General features: G+C 34.8%; 4 protein-coding genes across 6 annotated transcripts; 1 reads left to right on the top strand and 3 right to left on the bottom strand.

Moving 5' to 3' along the window:
• The first annotated feature begins 1076 nt into the window (after nt 1-1076).
• LOC9320097 (tetracycline resistance protein, class A) lies at nt 1077-7893 on the top strand. Of its 2 annotated transcripts, XM_021033318.1 has the most exons (15): nt 1077-1195; nt 1305-1502; nt 2387-2498; nt 5263-5375; nt 5494-5616; nt 5705-5931; nt 6020-6095; nt 6188-6274; nt 6432-6512; nt 6617-6649; nt 6734-6787; nt 7056-7097; nt 7320-7398; nt 7489-7559; nt 7650-7893. In XM_021033318.1, exons 2-15 carry the CDS (start codon nt 1332-1334, stop codon nt 7740-7742), a joined length of 1362 nt encoding a protein of 453 aa, XP_020888977.1. In that variant the 5' UTR covers nt 1077-1195; nt 1305-1331; the 3' UTR covers nt 7743-7893. The 2 variants fall into 2 exon arrangements, with proteins under 2 accessions (XP_020888977.1, XP_002884030.1); XM_002883984.2 differs by lacking the exon at nt 1077-1195 and having other exon boundaries at nt 1209-1502.
• Nucleotides 7894-10311: 2418 nt separating this feature from the next.
• On the bottom strand, nt 10312-13366 carry LOC9320098 (mechanosensitive ion channel protein 7). The gene is made up of 5 exons (XM_021032873.1): nt 11727-13366; nt 11521-11644; nt 11140-11433; nt 10860-11062; nt 10312-10777 (listed from the first exon to the last, which is right to left on the bottom strand). Exons 1-5 carry the CDS (start codon nt 13364-13366, stop codon nt 10483-10485), a joined length of 2556 nt encoding a protein of 851 aa, XP_020888532.1. The 3' UTR covers nt 10312-10482.
• Nucleotides 13367-14085: 719 nt separating this feature from the next.
• On the bottom strand, nt 14086-17277 carry LOC9322156 (mechanosensitive ion channel protein 8). 2 transcript variants are annotated; one of them, XM_021030264.1, is made up of 5 exons: nt 15434-17277; nt 15231-15354; nt 14840-15133; nt 14557-14759; nt 14086-14486 (listed from the first exon to the last, which is right to left on the bottom strand). In XM_021030264.1, the coding sequence occupies exons 1-5, from the start codon at nt 17248-17250 to the stop codon at nt 14195-14197; spliced, it is 2730 nt and encodes a 909-aa protein (XP_020885923.1). In that variant the 5' UTR covers nt 17251-17277; the 3' UTR covers nt 14086-14194. The 2 variants fall into 2 exon arrangements, with proteins under 2 accessions (XP_020885923.1, XP_020885924.1); XM_021030265.1 differs by lacking the exons at nt 14086-14486; nt 14557-14759 and having other exon boundaries at nt 14962-15119.
• Nucleotides 17278-17630: 353 nt separating this feature from the next.
• Nucleotides 17631-20233, bottom strand: LOC9322157 (F-box/LRR-repeat protein 10). The gene is made up of 4 exons (XM_002886045.2): nt 19910-20233; nt 19585-19790; nt 19401-19494; nt 17631-19306 (listed from the first exon to the last, which is right to left on the bottom strand). The coding sequence occupies exons 1-4, from the start codon at nt 20114-20116 to the stop codon at nt 17849-17851; spliced, it is 1965 nt and encodes a 654-aa protein (XP_002886091.1). The 5' UTR covers nt 20117-20233; the 3' UTR covers nt 17631-17848.
• Nucleotides 20234-20696: the final 463 nt, after the last annotated feature.

Here is a 20696-nt window from a genome sequence, read left to right on the forward strand (position 1 = left end):
TTGAAAATGGATGCGTTTGCGGGAATTTTATGACTGGTAAACCAGGGGGTGCGGTAGCATTTAAATAAAAAATGACCAAAAAAAATATATATTACAAAAAAAGACATAAAAACACCAATATATTATTATGATAATATTAGAAAAATTGAACATACTTAATAATTAAAAACATAAATAAAATACTAAATAATTATTCAAAAATAAAGAAATTTTGTAATAAGATAGTACTTTATGCTGGTTTAACACCAAACATTGCATCAAGTAATGAGACAAACTGTAAATAACGTTGAATTCAATCAAAAAGCAAGTGATTTTCTATTCGAGAAAATAAATCGAAACATATATTAAATCAAAAAGCAAAGCAATACATAATGAAAAGAAGAAAAACGATACAATGAAAAATATTCAAATAGTTACACATGAGGTGATGAATGAATAAAAGGATTTATGATACTTACGTTTGGTTCTTGATTTTCATCGGTTTGGGTGGAAGACATTGAGAAAATAAAGTTTTAGAATATCGATTAGGGTTTCCGATGAGAACGTGATACAAAGATGAAAGATATATATAGGATTAATATATTTTATAATAATTATAAGTAAATGTTTGATTTTTTTTTTTCTAAACCCAACCGCTACCGTCCGCAACCGCAAACGCTTGCGGGAAGGAGCTTTTGAAATTCAGCGGTTTGTAGCGGTACAGAGCGGTTTTTATGATTGGTACCAACCGCTAACAACCGCAAACGACCGCTAGCAACCGCTAGGAGGGTGCTAGCGGGAGAACCAATCAAGCTCTTAGATATCAAATCTTATATGTTCATTTTGATTGGTCATTTAAAAAAAAAAAACAGATTTTCGTTTTATAATTTAATTAAATTAATTAAATGACATAAATTAGTATTTTACTTGTTTATCCTTAATAAATTGAATGAAATTTGTTCTAAAAAAAGATTTTTGTAATGACATTCTTAAGTAAATTCTTACAAAAGGGAAGGTTAGTTAAGGGTATCTTATAAAGTGTACTCTCCAAATAATAGTATAGGATTATACACAAGAGATGGTGCTAATGATCGAGTCGGCCAGAAAATACCAAAAAGTCCTCAAAAGTCTGATGTGATCTCCTCGCTTGCTTCAACCGAATTTTTAAAATAAAGAATTAGACTGCAAAAAATATCTGCCGGTGAAAACACACATTGTACTGTTTTCAAACAAGCTTTCTTTATGTTTCTTTGTTTGTTCATTAATCAAAAACAAATACAAAATTGTAAACACTTTGTGTGTGTTTTATTTTCTCTTCTGAATAGAAGTCGGCAAACATAGGCTAAAAGGTGATGGAGGATGGAATTGGAGGGCTGAGACACATGTTGACGACGGTCTTCTTTTCTGCCTTCGCCGGATTCATGGTAGTACCTGTGATTACCGATGTTACCGTCGCCGCCGTGTGTTCCGGCCCAGACGACTCATGTTCTCTAGCCGTTTACCTCACTGGTTTCCAACAAGTGGTACCAACCTGTACTTCTTCTTTTAGTCTCTCATGTCTTGATTTTTTAAGTTTTGTTTTCTTTTATTATTGCTTAAACGAAGCATGACATATGCTTCCAAATGTATGTATCTAAACATGATTTTGAGAACTTGTTTTAAAAGATGATCGGATTTGGCTTTGTTCTCAAGCAAAGTATTTTTAAAGATTGAAAAAAAAAAGCTTTAAAGAATTTAATCCTATTTTTTATTCAAAACTAATCAAGGCTTTGACTAGAAGCTTGTTTTTTTTTTTTTTTTGCAAACTGACTAGTAGCTTTATAACAGAGTAAATTTTCTTTTTATTTAGATTTACTCTGCATTTATTTCACTTATAGGTTAAAAATAGAAAGAAAAAATTCGAGATTAAATTTTCTTTTTTCTCTCTAGTTTGTTCCTCCTACTTCTATTTACTATCCCCGACATTTTACCAGCCACGGTCTAAGTTTTTTTCTTTTTACTAATTTATTACAATTTAATTAAATCTTGCAAGTGTTAAGAAAATTTAATTATTTCACTTAGATGGTTTTGGGAAATAGAATTTTTTTTTGTTTGTTAAACCGATAGGAGTTCCGGGGTTTTGACTATAATATCTCCTAGTACTCGGAGTTAGCCTTTAGATATTCTGATTAAAATAATACCCCTCCGTACAAAAAGAAGCTAAACCCACAAAATAGAAATTAATATAGAATTTGATGTAATTAATATGCTTTAGCTTTTTGTAAAGGATATGCTTTATTTTTTAAAAAAAGATTTTATATAAAAAAAGAGACAAAAAGCAATTAAAACTAGCTTTTTTTGCTGTCCAAAAAAAAAAAAATCGTATGTTATGATATTGATGATTTTTTTCATGAACTATCAAATGAAGGCGATAGGGATGGGGACAATGATAATGATGCCAGTAATTGGGAATCTATCAGACAGATATGGGATTAAAACAATCCTCACACTTCCTATGTGCCTCTCCATTGTTCCTCCTGGTTAGTTATTTGTCTCTCTTTCCTTTATCTTTTTCTTCTTTGTTTTTTTTTCCTTTCTTTTTCTTACTTTTTCATTCGTGAGAGTCACTAACTCACTAACGCAGAGAACATGAGTCACTAGGATATGATAATGTGTACGTTAAAAATGCTATGCGAATTGAAAGTAATGCGTGGAGGTAAAGAAGCTTTACCCCACTTCAACACGCGCATGCATATATATCGTCATTTGCCCTACCACTTGTGTTCACCTAATTAACATGTACCACTAGTTTAATGCCAACGCAAAAATATGAATCATTTAAACTAACTCGATCTATATCAACTTTATATAAAAAATTTCATTAAATCTTATTTATATGTGAGATTACTGTATCTTAAATTTTATATAAATCTAACAATGAAAATAAACCACAAAATTTTTTATTGAGTGATAAAGTCTTATTTTAATCAAGTGATAGTGGATTAGTGGTTCCTACTTGGCTTGTAGTTCTAAGGAAGAGATCAATTCCTATTATCTAACCATTTTCATTTGGTCATTTGAAACAGTATCATGGTTTAAGTCTTTTAAAAAATTCGGTGAGTGAGTTATTTGACGGCTACAATCACCTTGGATGATTAGTCGAATGGTAAAATTCTTGATCACACCCGGTTACCCAAAAAAAAAATCTCTTCTGTTTTAGACGTGGATGTGCTTCGACGACCGGGTTGCACACATCCATGCTTGAACTAGAGATAAAACAAATTAAGGAGAAATTGAAACCTATAGCCATAAAACACTAGAATTAGTGGAATAGTTAGTTGGCTTTCTAAATTAACTCATTAAGAATTTGACCATATATACTGGCTATGTGTTCGGTGTTCCCAAAGAAACTTGTAGATGTATTACATGGGATTTTTCGTATTCTCACCTTCTAAATATTTTCGATATTTGCTTTTGTCTTTTTCTCTTTCGACTTTTTAAAATCACTTTAAAAATATTGTTTCATATCCTTTTTTCTTTTCTTATTTGTTCTTTAAAACCACTTTAAAAATAAGAATATAACTAATTTTTTTTCTGAAATTTACGCAGTTTGACTTAAAACTTAGCAAAAATAACTAGAATAACTCTCAATCCAAATGGATAATTAGACTAACCCAAATTTTATGTAAAAAGTTATTTAACCTTTCATTAGGCCATTTCCTTTAAAAAAACGAATTTGTTTTTTTTTCTTTTGATAGTAACCAATTTTTTGTTTAATTAAATAAACTAAATAAAATAAAAATAACAAATTTAAAAAACAAAAATCAACAAATCGCAATTTAGGTTTTAGTTTCTTAACTTTTTCATTCTCACAGATTTCCCAGCCATTCCTCTTCTTCTTCGCTTTTTCTAATAAACCCTAGCCATCTCTCTTTGAATAGACCGCTCCCACAAACGACGACGACAATTTCGATTGGGTTAATTTAAGTGATGTTTGGTTTTTGCAGCCGCTGGGGGACATCGTTTTTGACAATTCCTCTTATCCAGTGATGACTATTCTTCTTCTCCGGCCACACAAACGGCGGCGAGGAGTCTGTCTTTCTCGATTTCATAACAGTTTCTTCTTGATAACTACCAAACATAATTTTGTCGTTATAAAATCCGACTTCAAATAAAAATTATAAATCTGTCATAATAAAATAAAAATCTGTCATAACATTAAAAAATTTGTTGTCAGTAAATAGGTCATTCCAGTAATTTATTTTTAATTCAATAAATGTGCTATGAAACACCATATTTTGGTAAATTAAACATAAATTTGGCATCACATAAAAAAAATCTGTCATAACGTTAAACATATCGGTTGCGACTATATGTCATTCTAGCAATTTTTGTTTTTTTTCAACAAATCTGCTATAACATTCCAGATATTTTGTTAACATTAAAAAATATGTCACAGCGTAAAACAAATCTGTCAACACTAAAAAGTCAAACTAGTAATTATTTTTTCATTAACAAATCTGCTGTATTATGACAGATTTTTTCTCAAAAATATAAGTCTGACGCCACTAGAAAAAAAAATCTGCTACACATCATAATAAAACTGTCAAAATTACGAAAATCTGAGGCGTCATCATAAAATAAGTGTGGCAAAGGAAAAAAAATCTGCTACAAGTTAAATATTTGTCGTAACCATATTCAAATAAGTCTGTGGGAGGAAAAAAAACTGTCGCATTAACAAATCTGCTATATAATGACAGATTTTTTCCCAAAAATATTAGTCTGACGCCACTAGAAACAAAAATCTGCTACACATTATAATAAAACTGTCAAAATTACGAAAGTCTGAGGCGTCATCATAAAATAAGTGTGGCAAAAGAAAAAAATCTGCTACAAGTTAAATATATGTCGTAACCATATCCAAATAAGTCTGTGGGAGGAAAAAAAACTGTCGCAAAAATTTGTCGTAGACCATTAAGTCTGTCGTAGAAAATAAATCTGTCACAACGACGCCCGCATACTTTTCTCGGCAGATTTTTTTTCGAAAAAAATTCACCCATGTTTCCAAAAAAATCAGAGGGTAATATTGACTTCTTTTTATTTCTAACAAATAGACAAATGGTATTTTGGTCATGAAAATAACTAGATTGACCCATACATTTTATGAGTTATTCTAGTAATTAAATCTTATTTATGGGTCAAACTAGTTTTTTTTTTTTTCTTATTTCTTCTTTAAAATCACTTTAAAAAGGAAGAAAAGAAAATCATGAATATGCGGTTGATTATGTGATTTAATTTTGACAGTAATTTTAGGATACAGAAGAGATACAAAATTCTTCTATGTGTATTATATAAGCAAGATTCTGACTGCTATGGTATGTGAAGGCACCATTGACTGTCTCGCTAATGCATATGTGGTAACTCTTCTTCCACCATGATTTGTTTTCAAAACTTAATAAATTGTCGTTATAAGAAAATATCTATCATTTCTATAAATTTAACGTTACATCATTTTATATAAAAAAAAAAATCCAGGCAGTAAATATTCATGGCAGTACAAGAATTTCAGCTTTTGGTATTTTAGCTGGTATCAAAACAATTGCTGGACTTTTTGGAACATTAGTCGCTCGTTTTCTACCCATAGCTTTGACTTTTCAGGTATATTTTCATCACCAAAAATCAACACATTGAAGTTAAATTCTCAAGTGATACAAAATCAATTATTATTTTTTCTTGGATTAATTAGGTTTCTGCTATATCATTTCTCGTTGGCCTAGTGTACATGAGAATTTTCCTAACAGAAAAGCTAAACGATGATGATCATCATCGAGGTACGTATCATCAAGAGGATCATGATAGTATTAATGCCACAATGTTAGCAGAGCCGATTCTGAACGAGACACCCATAAAAACACAAGTCTTTCACAAGAAATATTCTTCATTGAAAGATATGATCAGCTTGATGAAGACTAGGTATATCTATATGCCTTTGTTTTTATATTTACATATATGTACTCATATATTATTATTCGAAATGATGGATATGTGTTTGATAATGCAGCACCATATTCTTTCAAGCATTGGTTGTTACATTCTTCAGCAGTTTTTCAGATAGTGGAATGGAGTCTGCTTTCTTGGTTAAGCTTATATATTATTTACTCCTTATTTTACATATATAAATTTTCTATTTTAATGAAATAATACGTATGATTTTCATATAATTATGCAGTACTTTTTGAAAGCACGTTTTGGATTTGACAAGAAACAGTTTGCTGATCTCCTGCTGTTGATTACCATCGTTGGGTCTATCTCTCAAGTAAATAAATTACGAAGGATTATGTGTAGATATTATTGTATAAACATAGCATTAATTTATACTTTAATATATGAATAAATTTAGTACGTTAATTGATTATTGGTAAGACGAAAAAAAAAAAAAAAAAAAAATTGATTATTGGTAAATATTTTCTCAGTTGTTTGTACTGCCAAGATTTGCATCTGCCATTGGAGAACGCAAGCTTTTATCAACAGGGCTTTTTATAGAATTCATAAACGTAAGCATATTTATTTTCTGACTTATGCTTCTATTGACACCTTAAATAATCGATCTTGTTATACAGAAATAATGAAATGGTGTATATTGGGGTTTGTGATGCAGATGGCCATTGTCAGCATTTCTTGGGCACCATGGGTGAGTCAGTCAAAACTAGGGACCTAATTCAATGTTTCATCTCAATATGATTTACTTTGTTTTTTGTTTTTTTCGATTTCGCAGGTTCCTTATCTCACCATTCTGTTTGTACCTGGAGCCTTATTTGTGATGCCATCGGTAATTTGACATAGTTATTAGTTAGTCATTACTGCTTTGCTATTTAATAAAGTTTGTAAGGAATCTTACATTGAAAATGAAATAAGACCTAGAGTAATATATAATGTATTGGAAATAATATCTCACATCGAATATTAGGCAAGAATCTTAATTCTTAATTGATAAATAATGATGAATGGATATAATAGCATGGACAATACTTTCATTCTCTAATGGTTATGAATTTGATGTCAAAAAAATTTAAAAGTTTGAACATTTTCGGCTGCAGGTTTGTGGTATTGCCTCAAGACAAGTTGGACCTGGTGAACAGGTAAAAGCTAGTTTATTGTTATTTTTTTTAATTTTTTTTCGCCAAACACTATTTCATTAAGTTATCGGGCGAAGACTCTCTTCTTGAGAGAGACAATCCGAAACCAATGTAGCTATTTTATTGTTATAAATATTGAATATTGGTATTTGATTTTTGTTGTATAAACATGTATACAAAAGAAAAGAAAAAAAAGCACACAAACTATTGTTTGAACTGATGTAGGGAAAAGTGCAAGGATGCATATCTGGAGTGAGGTCCTTCGGCAAAGTGGTGGCACCATTTGTGTTCAGTCCATTGACAGGTTTGTAAGGCCGCAAGGACAGAAATTACTGCTAATTAAGTTTCATTCATATCTTTTGACACATTTAATATATTGGTTCCATGTATATAGCCTTGTTTCTTTCGGACAATGCACCGTTCTATTTCCCTGGATTCAGCCTTCTTTGCATCTCCTTGTCGTCGGTACGTATAAACATCTCACCCATCAAGACTACCTTTGATTTGATTTTGTATGAATTATGATGGATCAAGATGTTTTGCATTCGCATGCAGTTGATCGGGTTCTTTCAGAGTCTACTGATTAAAGATGTTCCTACTCCACCCTTAAACAAAGCAATCAACAAAACATCAGGAGAAGAAGTGTGATTATATGAATTCATCATGTATAAATTAAAGAGAAGAGTGTATATATGGCCTTGTAGCTTGTGACATAAATATATATGTAATTGATATATTCAAAGCATGATCATAACTTCATGTGATCATTTGTTTTTTCTAAACATGTTCAAGTCCTGCTTATCTGAGATCACAAATTGCAATGATTAAGAAAAAGTTTAGAACATGAGTCACAAAAAAAAAAAACTTTAATTTCAATTAAAAAAAGGATTTTCAAAAATTGAATTGGTCTATAATATAGAATATAGATTTAAACATTTAACGGAATTAAGCTGTTTTAGCTAGGCATCATTGGGCGCTCTTAGGGGATTCTAGGCGCTTCTACAAAATTGTTAATCCATTATCAATTTGTTATCTTATTTATATTATTTTGTTTGTTTGAGTCAATGAGTGTTTCCTTCTAATGTTATAAGTTAAACTAAACTATTTAAAGATGACACTGTGGTGCACAAAAAAAGAAAAGAAAAGATGACACTGTTAACTGATCTGTTAATCTGGAGAACATATATAGATTAATGAAAAAACGTTTTATGATTTAGAAACTAACTAGGATATGACCCGCGGGTTACAATATTTAATTAATTTTATAATTTTGCTGAATTTGTTGTGTATAATATTTTTTGTTGTACACCGCGGATCAATTGTTTTTAACTAAATTATTTAAATTATATAAATTTTGTTTAGTATTTAAAATTATATAATTATATTTTAATTACACGGTGAATGATACAAAAGAAAAAAGTATAAAAGTTATTTATGTGTTTTACCTTGTAGTCACTCAAGATTTTGAAGTAAAAGAGATTTGGGAGTTTTCACTACAATGTTGAACATGGCAAATCATCATTTGTTTGTATTTATCTTTTAGGATCATCTGCACAAAACATCAAATGTTTAGCATATTAAGAAAATATAAAACATGAAGTTCATATAACAAAAAAGCAGAAACATATAAAAAAACTTAATAAGTATTACTATTGTACTATTTCACGGAAATAAAAAAAGGTTTAAAGAATTTAGTTGCCAAAAAAGTGTGTTGATGAATGAAATGGATGTTGTCTATATGTAGGAATCATATTAGTTAGGGCTTCCTAAATCTTTGTCTTTTTTAAAATTAAATCAATAAAATTTTTGGAAATCTTTAGAATTATTCGTGTGAAAAAATGTAAAATAGATTGATTTTAAGAATATTCTAATTGTGTTCCTAATTTAAATTTTTGGATAAGATTTTTCAATTTATTAGGTTGTTTGAAATTGGTGATAAGATAAAGATTATGAAAAGAGATATTTAAAACCACAAAACTTGCAGAAGAGGAGTATTAGATAAGAAAATAGATTTGGTTTGTTTTGATTTAAAAATATTTAGCCTTGATTAAATGAGCGATATTTACTAATAACTACATATATATACGAAATCATCATTTTGATTCGTTAGAATTTTTTTAGGAAAGTCTCATATTATGTGGATCCGAAAGATTTATTTACGGGCCAAAATCCGGGTCAAATTCCAGGCCAAAATTAAAAAAAAAAAAAACCGATCCCATTGGATTCCTTAAAATATACTTAAAAAATGTTAAGTTGATTGTTTAGGTAATCTTTGACAAACCCGTAATTAATTGAATTGATATGATCTTATTGTTTAAGTAATATTTGAAAACCTGGTTTGATTACCCATTGATCCCCGTGATTAAAATGAATGACGTGGATTAATTATATTTATGATTAGAAATTTGTAATGGAAAGATTAAAATAAATGACGATTAATTATGTTTATGATTAGAGATTTGTAATGACATATATTGTAATTTCTTACAATTCTCAATAGGGCTGGGCACAAGTACTCGTTACTCGTCCCGTACCCGTTACTTACCTCGTACACGCCTTGAAAAAACAAGTACCCGTTGTTGTCAAGCAAAGTACCAAGTAGTATAATTTAGATACTTGCAAGTACAAGTCAAGCAACAAGTAATGGAAAAAATATTAATACTCGGCTTGTTTAACCCGTTACTCGTTATTATTTTACTATTTTATATACATATATTTCATATTCTATTAGTTTTAAGAACATAATTAAAAGTTACATCAAAAGTAAAGTAAAATTTAAATATGTAAAAATTTTGAAAGTGTTCCTTGCAAATTACTTGCAAGTAATTCGTAAATACTTGCACGTAATTCGTAAATACTTGCAAGTAACTCGCAAGTAGTAAGTAATAAGGCAAGGCAAGTAACTCGCAAGTCGCTCATTTTTTAGCAAGTACTCGAAATTACAAGTACTCCTTTTCAACAAGTCAAGCACAAGTACTAATTTTTATTACTCGTACAAGGCAAGCCAAGTAATAAGTATCGATAAAAGAGCAAGTACTCGCCTTGTGTCCACCCCTAATTCTCAATGTTACTTCCCAAATAATAGTATATTATGATGTTGGAATTATGATCCCTTGCTTTATGAAAAAAAAAAAGTGATTGATTTTCGAGAGTCATTTTCTCCTCTGCCACAAAAAAACAACCTCATTACTAATAATATCATTAGTTTCTATTCCATAAAGTTTTTCTATAACACAAGTTTATGATCTCTTATTTGCTTTCACCTTCATATATATACAACACCATCATACTAAAACACAGTTTGCTGTCTCTCATGCACCTAAGATAACAGATTTTACACTCAAAATGTTTTATCCACTGAAAGAAAAGGCACACTCATCATCTCTAATTACCCTGAATCAGGGTTTTGTGACCAGCCAGGTGGAACTCTGCTCGAGACAACTGTTGGCATGGTTTTGACATTAATGTCAAGTGGATGAAACCGGTACTGAATATCGAGTTCGAGGAGGATTTTGATTACTTCCTCGACCAACAAGGCTCTTCTTGTGAATCTCTCTCCCATGTTTTGATGGTTAATTTTATGACACAGCCAAATTGCTATCCTCACAATGTTCAAGTCTTCCACATCTTTTACAATGATATCAGCTTTTGGATACCAATACTCTGGCTTGCTATCAATGTAGCTGCGGTTTTCGCGAAAAAAAAGATCATCAACATCCCGTCATAAATTATTAAGACACTAGGACAAGTGCGGCGTTTTCTTACCTCGATATTCTTTGTTTGATTGCAGCAATCTTTTCAGGAGGAGTAGTAATGTGGACACAGCATGTAACTTCATCTCCCATGTCCGGACTACGGTGGTAATTGTGTATTGCTTTCTGCCACAGAAGAATATTCGGATACACAATCTTCAGATTGTCAGCTCTCAAAAACACTGTTGTCAGAATGTTCATTTCCTCCACCACCATCTGCAATTTGATCTTGTTAAGATACCTTATAAGATTAATTAAATAGACTCAAAACACACATATTGGTGTTTTAGTACCTCTACAGTGTCGATTAGTAACCGATCACCAACATCGTAAGGGTGAATGATGAAGAGGAAGATGATGGACTCGAAGACGGTCTTGAGAGAGTTCCCAAACATGAAGGCTAAGAGTACAACTTGTGAAGTTAAAAAGAGAAGATACTTGGAAGTGGCGATTTCAAGAAGGATTAACCATATGACTATGATGACAATGGCAGTGAGAAAACTAATCATATGATGTAGTTTGTTCACTGCTGTTTTGGTGTCATTGAGTGTCAAGGCAAGTGCTCTTCGCTCTCTGAAAGCATTGACCTAATTAAGCAGAATCAACACTTTAGTGACAATATATACATATATAATCAGAAGAATAAAAACTTATTTTCTATGAAGAAGAAGTACCAGCCAGTTCTTCAAGGCTGATTTGGTAATCTTTTTGGTCAGTAATGCACCTTCGAAGAGACACATTGTCTTCATCGCCTCGTCTACTCGCAGAAATCTCATTAAGTCCTCCAGGTAGATGTGTCTTTTTAACATTCAGATTATGGATTTATTAGGTCTTAAGAAAGAAATTTTGTAAAAAGAAAGATGAGAAATTGTAGACTCACTTTGTACCAGGTTGAGCTACGTTCTTGAAAATCTTTCTTGCAGCTGCTTTAGCTTCTTTTTCGCTACGTATCTGTCGGGTGGATTCATCTTCAGATGTGTTTTGAAGCGCTTGTTCGTCCAATGTAGTCAGCGAAACATTTCTCACAATCTTCATCAGCCTTTTCATGTTCCATGCTGAAACGTTTTTCTGATTCATTTTGTTCAAATCATCCATTGTGATTCCATTATCAGTTCCCGTCTTTGGGATGATTGGAGAGAACTTTGTATTCATTGTACTCCCGCTTTTTTCCTGAGGAAACGCAGCGGAACAAAGTTCGGGTGATAAGTCGGCTCCTCCTTTCTGCATCTTGAGGATCTCTTCTTGCGCCCGATCTTCCTCTTCCTCAATCCTGCTCAACTCAAGCATTGGAGGTCCAGATAACGTCTCAATCAAGTAATGATGAAACAGAGCTTCTTGAATCCGATCAAAATAGGTACTAACGTGGAACGAAGAAGCTAGAACTTTCACCACCAGTGTCTTGATCAGCCACAAGACGGTGCTCAACAAGAAACACACCAAGATTTTGGACACGAGAAGAAGAACATCGCTCTGTGTTTCCCTTTCTACTTTCTTGTCAAACAAGAAATGCCAAGCGAGAAGCACAAGGCCGAGCCAGAGACAGTTCTGAACAGCCGTCTTCACACCGTACACGAAGTAAAGAACCCGTTTCCTCAACAAGAAGTTTCTTTCGATAAAGAAGACAATAATTCTTATTCCGCATCCCGAAACCAGCCTCCCGCAGATAAGAACCAGCAAGACCACTTCCCATTTCCACAGATGAAGGCTCCAAATAGTTGCATTTCTCCAGGTATGAAGCGCTAGACTCAACACTAACGCAACTACTAATGCGATCAAGCTCAGCCATTGAAGCAACGTTATAGCGTCCATTTTCAACCTTCGATATTCTTGTGGAACATCTTCCTCAGCTAATGAATCATCTTCTTCCTCAATATCATCTGATTGTCTCCCAAGTAAACCGGATCTTAACTGATCCGATGTCCCGATCCAACTCGAATACTGTTGTTCCTCTTCTTGTGGCGGATCTATCAACCTCGATCTCGCCTTCGCCCTCGAAACCAGCTCTGATTTCCTCATCGATGAACATCTTACAACTACTTCTCCTTCCTCTTCCAACTGCTGCTCTAAATTCATCCGCATTGTCGCCGAAGAAAAAGAAGTTGAAGACGTACAAGAACGTACCGAACCAGACATATTATTGGTTCCTGAACTGTTGATTTTGAAAGAGACTCTCGTTTCTTTCGAACCAGACATATTGTTGTTGTTGCTTATATCCTCTGTTTCCTCTGTTTCGTCGTTCACATCGAGTGTGATCTCCTCACGGAATTGCGGGAAATCGAAACTCCCGCTTTTTCGGTTTCGCAAGTGATCATCGGGTGCAATGTCTTCCCAGAACTTGTAGCTATGTCCATCAAAGCTAGAACCAGAGCTCTGAGTTTTAGCAATGTGGTTAGTATGATCGTCTTCATCGTCAAGAACCGAGAGTTTCTTCTTCTTCTTCTTCGTCTTCTCGGTTTGATCTCCCGTGCTTATAATCTGTTTATACGAGCTATGAGAATTAAAGGGTTGTCGAAAATCCATCGGAAATTTTTTTTTACAAAATTTAGAATCTTTAGAAAATGAAACAGAAACTATGAAGATGATGAATTAGTACACAAAGGTTACGTTATAGTTTGAAAAGAAGAGTTACGAGTATTATTATTTTGTTCTCTGTTACTTAACTTACTAACAATTATAATTTGGTTTAGGAGTTATTAAAACCACTATGAGTTGGATAATGACTTAATATAGCAATTAATTCGTCATTTGAGAAACGATCACTAAATTTAATGAATGTGTTTTACACATCTCACGTTCTAATTTTGGTCTTTGATTGTTTTCGTTATAGGGTGGGCACATTCATTAACATTTAACAACACCCAACACAACATTTCTTTTAGTCATTTCGTCGAATACTTTGCGTGCATGGCTTATTGTTCATGTTTCTCTCGTTCTTATCGTCATCATTAACAAGGTTTGACTTGGGGTTTTGATTCTTTTCTTTATTTTCTGAATCATCATTGTTAGATTATATTACATAGATCTTATAGCTTTGCTCAATAAGCAAGAACTAACTTGGTTATTGACTAATGATTCAATGTGTAAATGAGATTAGGCTTAAGTTTGAATTAGGGAAGATTAATTCAGAGATTATAGTTGTTACTTAATCCTAAGCACATGTAATGTAAGAGTAGAGTCATAGATGCTTAATTAATTGGTGAAGAACTCTTGAATTTTTTTTTTAGATGTCAAAATTGTGGTTATAGGAACTAATTAATTAGATTAATGTTTGTTTGGTTACAAAATTGTTGACTCGTTTGAGGCAAAAAGAAATAAACATCAACCTCTGTTGGGTTGTTCATCAAAATTTCAGGCAGGTTGGTTTTGTGACCAGCCAGGTGGAACTCTGCTAGAGACAACGGTAGGCATTGTTCGTACATTGATATCGAGTGGATAAAACCGGTGTTGAATGTCGAGTTCGAGGAGGATCTTAATCACTTCTTCGACTAAGACGGCTCTTCTTGTCCATCTTTCAGCCATGTCTTGGTGATTAATCCTGTGACATGGCCATATTGCTAGTCTTACTATGTGCAAATCTTCCAAATCTTTTACAATGATTTTGGCTTGTGGGTACCAATACTCTGGCTTGTTGTCGATGTAGCTACATTGCGGTAAGTTAGTTAGCATACCGGTATAAAAACGCGCATAAGCATTAAATGGGTAAGTCTTACTTTGATATTCTCTGCTTGATCACGGCGATCTTTTCAAGAGGAGTAGTAATGTGGACACAAAACTCGATTGCATCTCCCATGTCCGGACTGCGGTAGTAATTGTTGATTGATTTTTGCCACAAAAGACTATTCGGATACATAATCTTTAGATTGTCGTATCTCAAGAACACCGTAGTGAGTATGTTCATCTCCTCCACCACCAACTGGATTTCATTTCATTAACCTTTTGTTAGCCAATTAATAAGATTCTTGCGGGTTACATTGCAAAGGCACATGCACATACCTGTACACTGTCAATCTCACAGCGATCACCAACATCGTAAGGGTGTACAATGAATAAGAAGATGATGGACTCGAAGACGGTCTTGACAGTGTTCCCAAAGATGAAGGCCAAGAGTACAACTTGTGAACTTACAAATAGAAGTACCTTGGAGGAAGCAATTTCAAGAAGGACAAGCCATATGACAACAATGACAATGGCAGTGACAATATTAATCATGTGATGGAGCTTGTTCACTGCTGTCTTGGTGTCGTTGAGTGTCAGGGCAAGAGCTCGTCGCTCTCTGAAAGCATTGACCTAATCAAAGTCAACAACGGAGTGATATATATACACAGCAGAAATTAATCTGGTGAATCTTTTTCTAGTAAGGTCAATGCAGAAAATTAACAATTACCAGCCAGTTCTTTAAGGCTGATTTGCTAATCCTTTTGGTCTCCGGTGCACCTTCGAAGAGGCCCATGGTCTTCATCGCCTCGTCTTCCCGCAAAAATCTCATCAAATCCTCTAGGTAAATGTACCTTTTGTCATTCAGATGAGTTTATTAGTGAAACTAAAATTGGATTCTAATAATGAAAGTAATTGTAAATGTAGACTCACTTTGCGCCACGTTGCTCAACGTTCTTGAAAATCTTCCTTGCCGCTGCTTTTGCTTCTTTTTCGCTTCGTATCTGGCGGGTGGATTCATCTTCGTATGTGCTTTCCAGCATCTGTTCGTCCAATGTGGTGAGGGAAACATTTCTCACAATCTTCATTAGCCTTTTCATGTTCCAAGCTGAGATGTTCTTATGATTCATCCTGTGAAGGTGTTCCATGCTGATTCCGTTATCAGTTGTGGTTTTCGGGATGATCGGGGAGAGCTTCGGATTCAACACTCGCCCGCTTTTACCAGGTGGAAACGCAGCCGCGCAAAGATCAGGAGGTAAATTAGCACCCGCGTTCTGCATCTTGAATATCTCATCTTGCGCACGCTCTTCCTCTTCTTCAATCCTGCTCATTTCAAGCATGGGAGGACCCGATAACGTCTCGATCACATACTGGTTAAACAACGCTTCTTGAATCCGATCAAAGTAAGTACTGACGTGGAAAGAAGAGGCTAGAACTTTAACCACTAGTGTCTTGATCAACCACAAGATAGTGCTTAACAAGAAACACACCAAGATTTTAGTAACGTAAGGAAGAAACCTGCTCCTTGTCTCTCTTTGAACTTTCTTATCGAACAAGAAATGCCAAGCGAGAAGAACTAGGCCGAGCCAGAGGCAATTCTGAACAGCTCTACGCACACCGTATACGAAGTAAAGAACACGTTTTCGCAAAAGGAAGTTTCTCTCGATGAAGAAGACAACAATTCGGATTCCCCAACCCGAAACCAACCTCCCACATATAAGAACCAGCAAAAACACTTCCCATTTCCATAAGTGAAGGTTCCAAACTCTAACTTTCTTCCAAGACTGAATCGATAAACTACACGCCAATGCAGCTATAATAGCGATTAAGCTAAGCCACTGGAGCAATGTAATGGCGTCAAGCTTCCCTCTTTTATACTCATCTGGTACATCTTCTTCCGCTAATGGATCATCCTCTTCATCAATATCACCAAGTAACCCGGATTTCAACTGACCCGATCTCCAACCCGAGTAAGGGGTCTCTTCCTCACGTGGCGGATCTTGAAGCCTAGACCTTGTCTTAACTCTCGAAATAAGCTCTGATTTCCTCTGAAACGACATGTTCGAAGTACATCTAACAACCTCATCCTCCTGCTGTTGCGGCTGCTCCTGATTCGTCCGCATTGTAGCGGACGAAGAAGTAGTCGAATGAGAAGACGAAGAAGGAACCGAACCAGCAACAAACGTACCACCCGCTCTACGAACGTTAAAAGAGACTCTCAATTCTCTAGACGCATCAAACGAGGTTCGAGCCGTTGATGTAGGCGTAGGCATTGTCTGGTGACTTACATCATCATTTTCTTGATCAACATCAAGTGTGATCTCTTCATTATTTCTACCTCTCCATTGTCGATTCATAGGTTCTCCGGCAACCATTTTCGTTGGAGAATCCTCAACCGGTAGCTTCCCTTGCGCGAAATCGAAACTACCGCTTAATCTATCGCCTTTTCGAATAGTAGCGATTGGATCTTTATCACTTGTTCTCACCGCCGTGTCATCGGTGGGTGTTCCAGTGTTGTCTTGCCAAAATTTGTAACTGGCATCACGTTCTACAGGTGCGTTACGACCATCATCGAGGCTAGAACGAGTGCTTTCGGGTTTCGGGTCATCGATGACCATGCTGGAATGATCAGGATGGTGATCGTGATCGTGGAGGATAGGAAGATGTTCAGGGCTTGGCTCGCTTTGATCACCAGGGCTTCGAATTTGTTTGTATGAGCTATGAGATTTGAAGGAATTTCTGAAATCCATTTGAAAAATAATAAATTATTAAATCTAGAATAAAAAATTTGCACAAACAAAATTACGAATTTTTAGAAAAAGAAACAAAAACTTCGCCGATTGTTGTGATGCATGGTACAAAAGCTTACGTTAATTAGAAATAAACGTTACGTGTAAATAATGGCATGAGATTATAAGCAAATTACAAATATTAGATTATTAATTTTTCTTGGTCCTTTTGTTAAGTTACTATGATCAATATTGGTTATAAAAGATTCAATCTTTATAGTATATATAGCAACTAAAATTCATGTTAAATTGAACCAAATTTAATAATTAAAATCCAAAACGATTCCACCTTAAATATTTTATTTTCTTTTATCAAACTCTAATTTTTACCAAAAAAAAAAAACACATCACAATCTCTAGATATCCTTTATTCAAATATTCAAGACCAGAGTTAAAGAAACATGAGATGATTAGAACAACAACATCACCAACAACAACAACAATAACACCAACAACAATAACCACAAGAGCTAAGAAAAAAAAAAGAGAACATAAAAAAAATTAAAACCTAAAGTAAAGATTAAGAGAATTGGTGTTTACCCATATAGTTTCAGATTTATCAGTCTTCTTCACTTGCGTCTTCTTCACTATCGTCTTCTGCGTCCTCCATTTCAACATCACCTTCATCTCCAAGAATCCACTGTTCAAGTTCATCTTCTTGTGCTTCTATGTGTTGGTGTATGTCTGCAGAGTCCCAGTCGTCTTCCCCATCATTTCCAAGCTCTTCTCCACGGCAAGAGACCTGTAAATGTGGTCGTCTCCTTGCCAAGGCATCTACGATATCTCTGTTTACACTTCCTGTGATCCCTAACCATTTAAGCCTCGGGAAAAACGGTTTCTTTAGCCATTTGAACGAGAGTTGTGTGATGCCTCCACAGTCGTAAAGATCCAACAAACACAAACTACTTCCAGGGCATTCGTCTTCGTAAACCCGTGTAGAAGCAAGAGCCATGACTGAGGCATCCCCTATGAGTCTACACTCTCTTAGTTGCAGTTTTGTGATTGGGGCTCCAGATTTTGCTAGAGCAAAAATGGCAGCATCTGTTAGATTAGGAAGATTAGACAAGTCGAGTTCACGCAGCACCAGTTTTGAGGATCCGTCAAATAAGGTAGACATGAACTTATCTGTTAAATTTCTGCACCCTCTGACAGATAAAGAAACTAGGGAGTCCAAAAGTCCCTCTTTTAGGTAAGAAAGCCCTGTGTCGCTAATATCGGTGCCATCAAGAAGTAAAACCTTCAGTTTTGGCAGATGAGATACGGCTTTTAAGGTTCCATCCCTCAGGTTTCTGCACCCTCTGAGGTCAAGATTCTCCAGTTTGAGACTTGACGCCAGCTTTTGAATTGCGTGGTCCGTAAGAAGATGGCACCTTCTTAAGCAAACATGACTAAGCGATAAAGTAGTTGCTAAGATGTCATGGAAGACAAGATCCGTCAACTTAGGTCCATGATATATGCTAAACTTGGAGAGGCTAGCGCAAGAGTGAAGAATAGTCTTGAAACCAGCATCTGTTACCCGACAAAAGCCACCAAGACAAATGCTTTCCATGCCCAAGCATTTATCAGCAAGAAAAAGCATTCCTTGATCACTAACTCGCCGGAAATAAGTAGGGTGAAACTCCTGACTACGGATTAGAGAGAGGTGCTTCAACTTACCGTTTTGATTGATCTCATGAAGCCCAAAATCCGTGAGGTCTGATAGTTGTCTTGGATCCTCAAGGGGCGCATCTCTTATGTCCAAATCTATCAAAGATGTAAGAGATTTCGATATCGCCTTAACCACAGCATCAGTAATGCAATCCACTGAGAGGCGCAACTGCTGAACATTTTGTAGCACAGTAGATGTAACCCGGCTGCTGTCTTGCCCCGAGATTTCAGTTGATGTAAGTAGTTGAGTCATCATCCTTGACGAGATGTGTCCTAGCTCCAGATGAGTCAATTTATCAGATACCAATCCAAAGATGCGACCATCACCAGGACGCAGATACAATGAGAGGTCAAACATGAGTGCTAAGACCTGCCAAATACAACATAACGGCATGATTCCATTACATAGACAATCAACACTAGACAAGATATATACCATCAAAAGGTTGATTAAGGATTTAAACCTCTAAATGGGAGCAACCATTTAGTAAATCTTCGAAAGCACAACGACTAATACTTCGACCAACTTTCTCCGCCACTGAACCCAAACATAGGAGCCTGAAGTTTCAGGAACAATGACCAATCCGTTAGACACAACAATGGAAAGCTTCCTCATATATCAGATGCATCACACACACACACACATACCTCAAATCCTTGCATCTCCTCCCGATTTCAGAGATTAGATCGCCGCTGAAATCCCGACAATTGTGAAGAGAAATCTCCCTCAGAGAAGGACGTACCAATATATCAATAGCTGAATTACCAAGTCTTCCACAATCAAGCTTGAGACTTGAGAGTTGTTGATTCGGAAACAACAATGGTCTAACAGTTTCCATCGACAATGAAACATTCTGAAATCCCAAAACCACAGCAACAAAAAAAAAGATCAAAAAAGACAAAAACTTTTATATACAATTTCAGTCTGAAATCGAAATCCAAATCAAACCCTTAAAGAAATGTGGAGACTTACGAAGATGTGGAAGTTAGGAGTGAAGGTGAGGACACGAGTAACACAGCTCTTAAGTGTTTTGCAAGTAGAAGCCAACGAGCAGAGAGACCCAACGTCGAGTTTCGTCATTATAGTCTCCAAGAGAGCCGCCGGTAACAGATCCAGGCTTCTCTCTCCATCGCAACCGTCAACATCTCCTCCTCCGCCACATAAGACGGTGGTCGCCATCGACGGAGTCTCTCTTTCCTGATCAAGTAAATTGCGGAAATTGTGGCGATCTCGTTCTGTGTCCGACCGATCTCATCTTTAAATGTCTGAATTTTTAGATTCCCTCGATCCATTTTACAAGGACATTAAAATATTGATATCATACAAAACGTCAACGTTTTATATAGTAGACCGAAATAAGTCCCAACTAAAACCGGAATTCAAATTCGGTTTGTTCAGTTAGATTTGGTTCGGATTAGGCCTGGACATAAAACCTGAAATCCGAACTAAAAAGTCACAAAACTCAAACGGATAATAAATTGTTCTATCCGAATTACCCGAACCGAATCCGATCCGAACTAAAAACCGAAAAATATATCCGAAAACTCGAAATAAACTTATATATCCGAAATCATTTAGTTATATTTGTAAAAATTACATATTTTGTTGCAAAATTTAACCAAATTTTAGTAAGATTAAACCAATTTTTATTAAATTGAACAATTTTTTAGTTATTTTTTTCTTATTTCCGAAAAACGATCCGAGTCCGAACAGAATAGTAATAAAATCTAAACAGATAATAAACTCTCCTATCCGAATT

This window comes from Arabidopsis lyrata (assembly GCF_000004255.2).
Source record: "Arabidopsis lyrata subsp. lyrata unplaced genomic scaffold ARALYscaffold_3, whole genome shotgun sequence".
Taxonomy (NCBI): Eukaryota; Viridiplantae; Streptophyta; class Magnoliopsida; order Brassicales; family Brassicaceae; genus Arabidopsis; species Arabidopsis lyrata.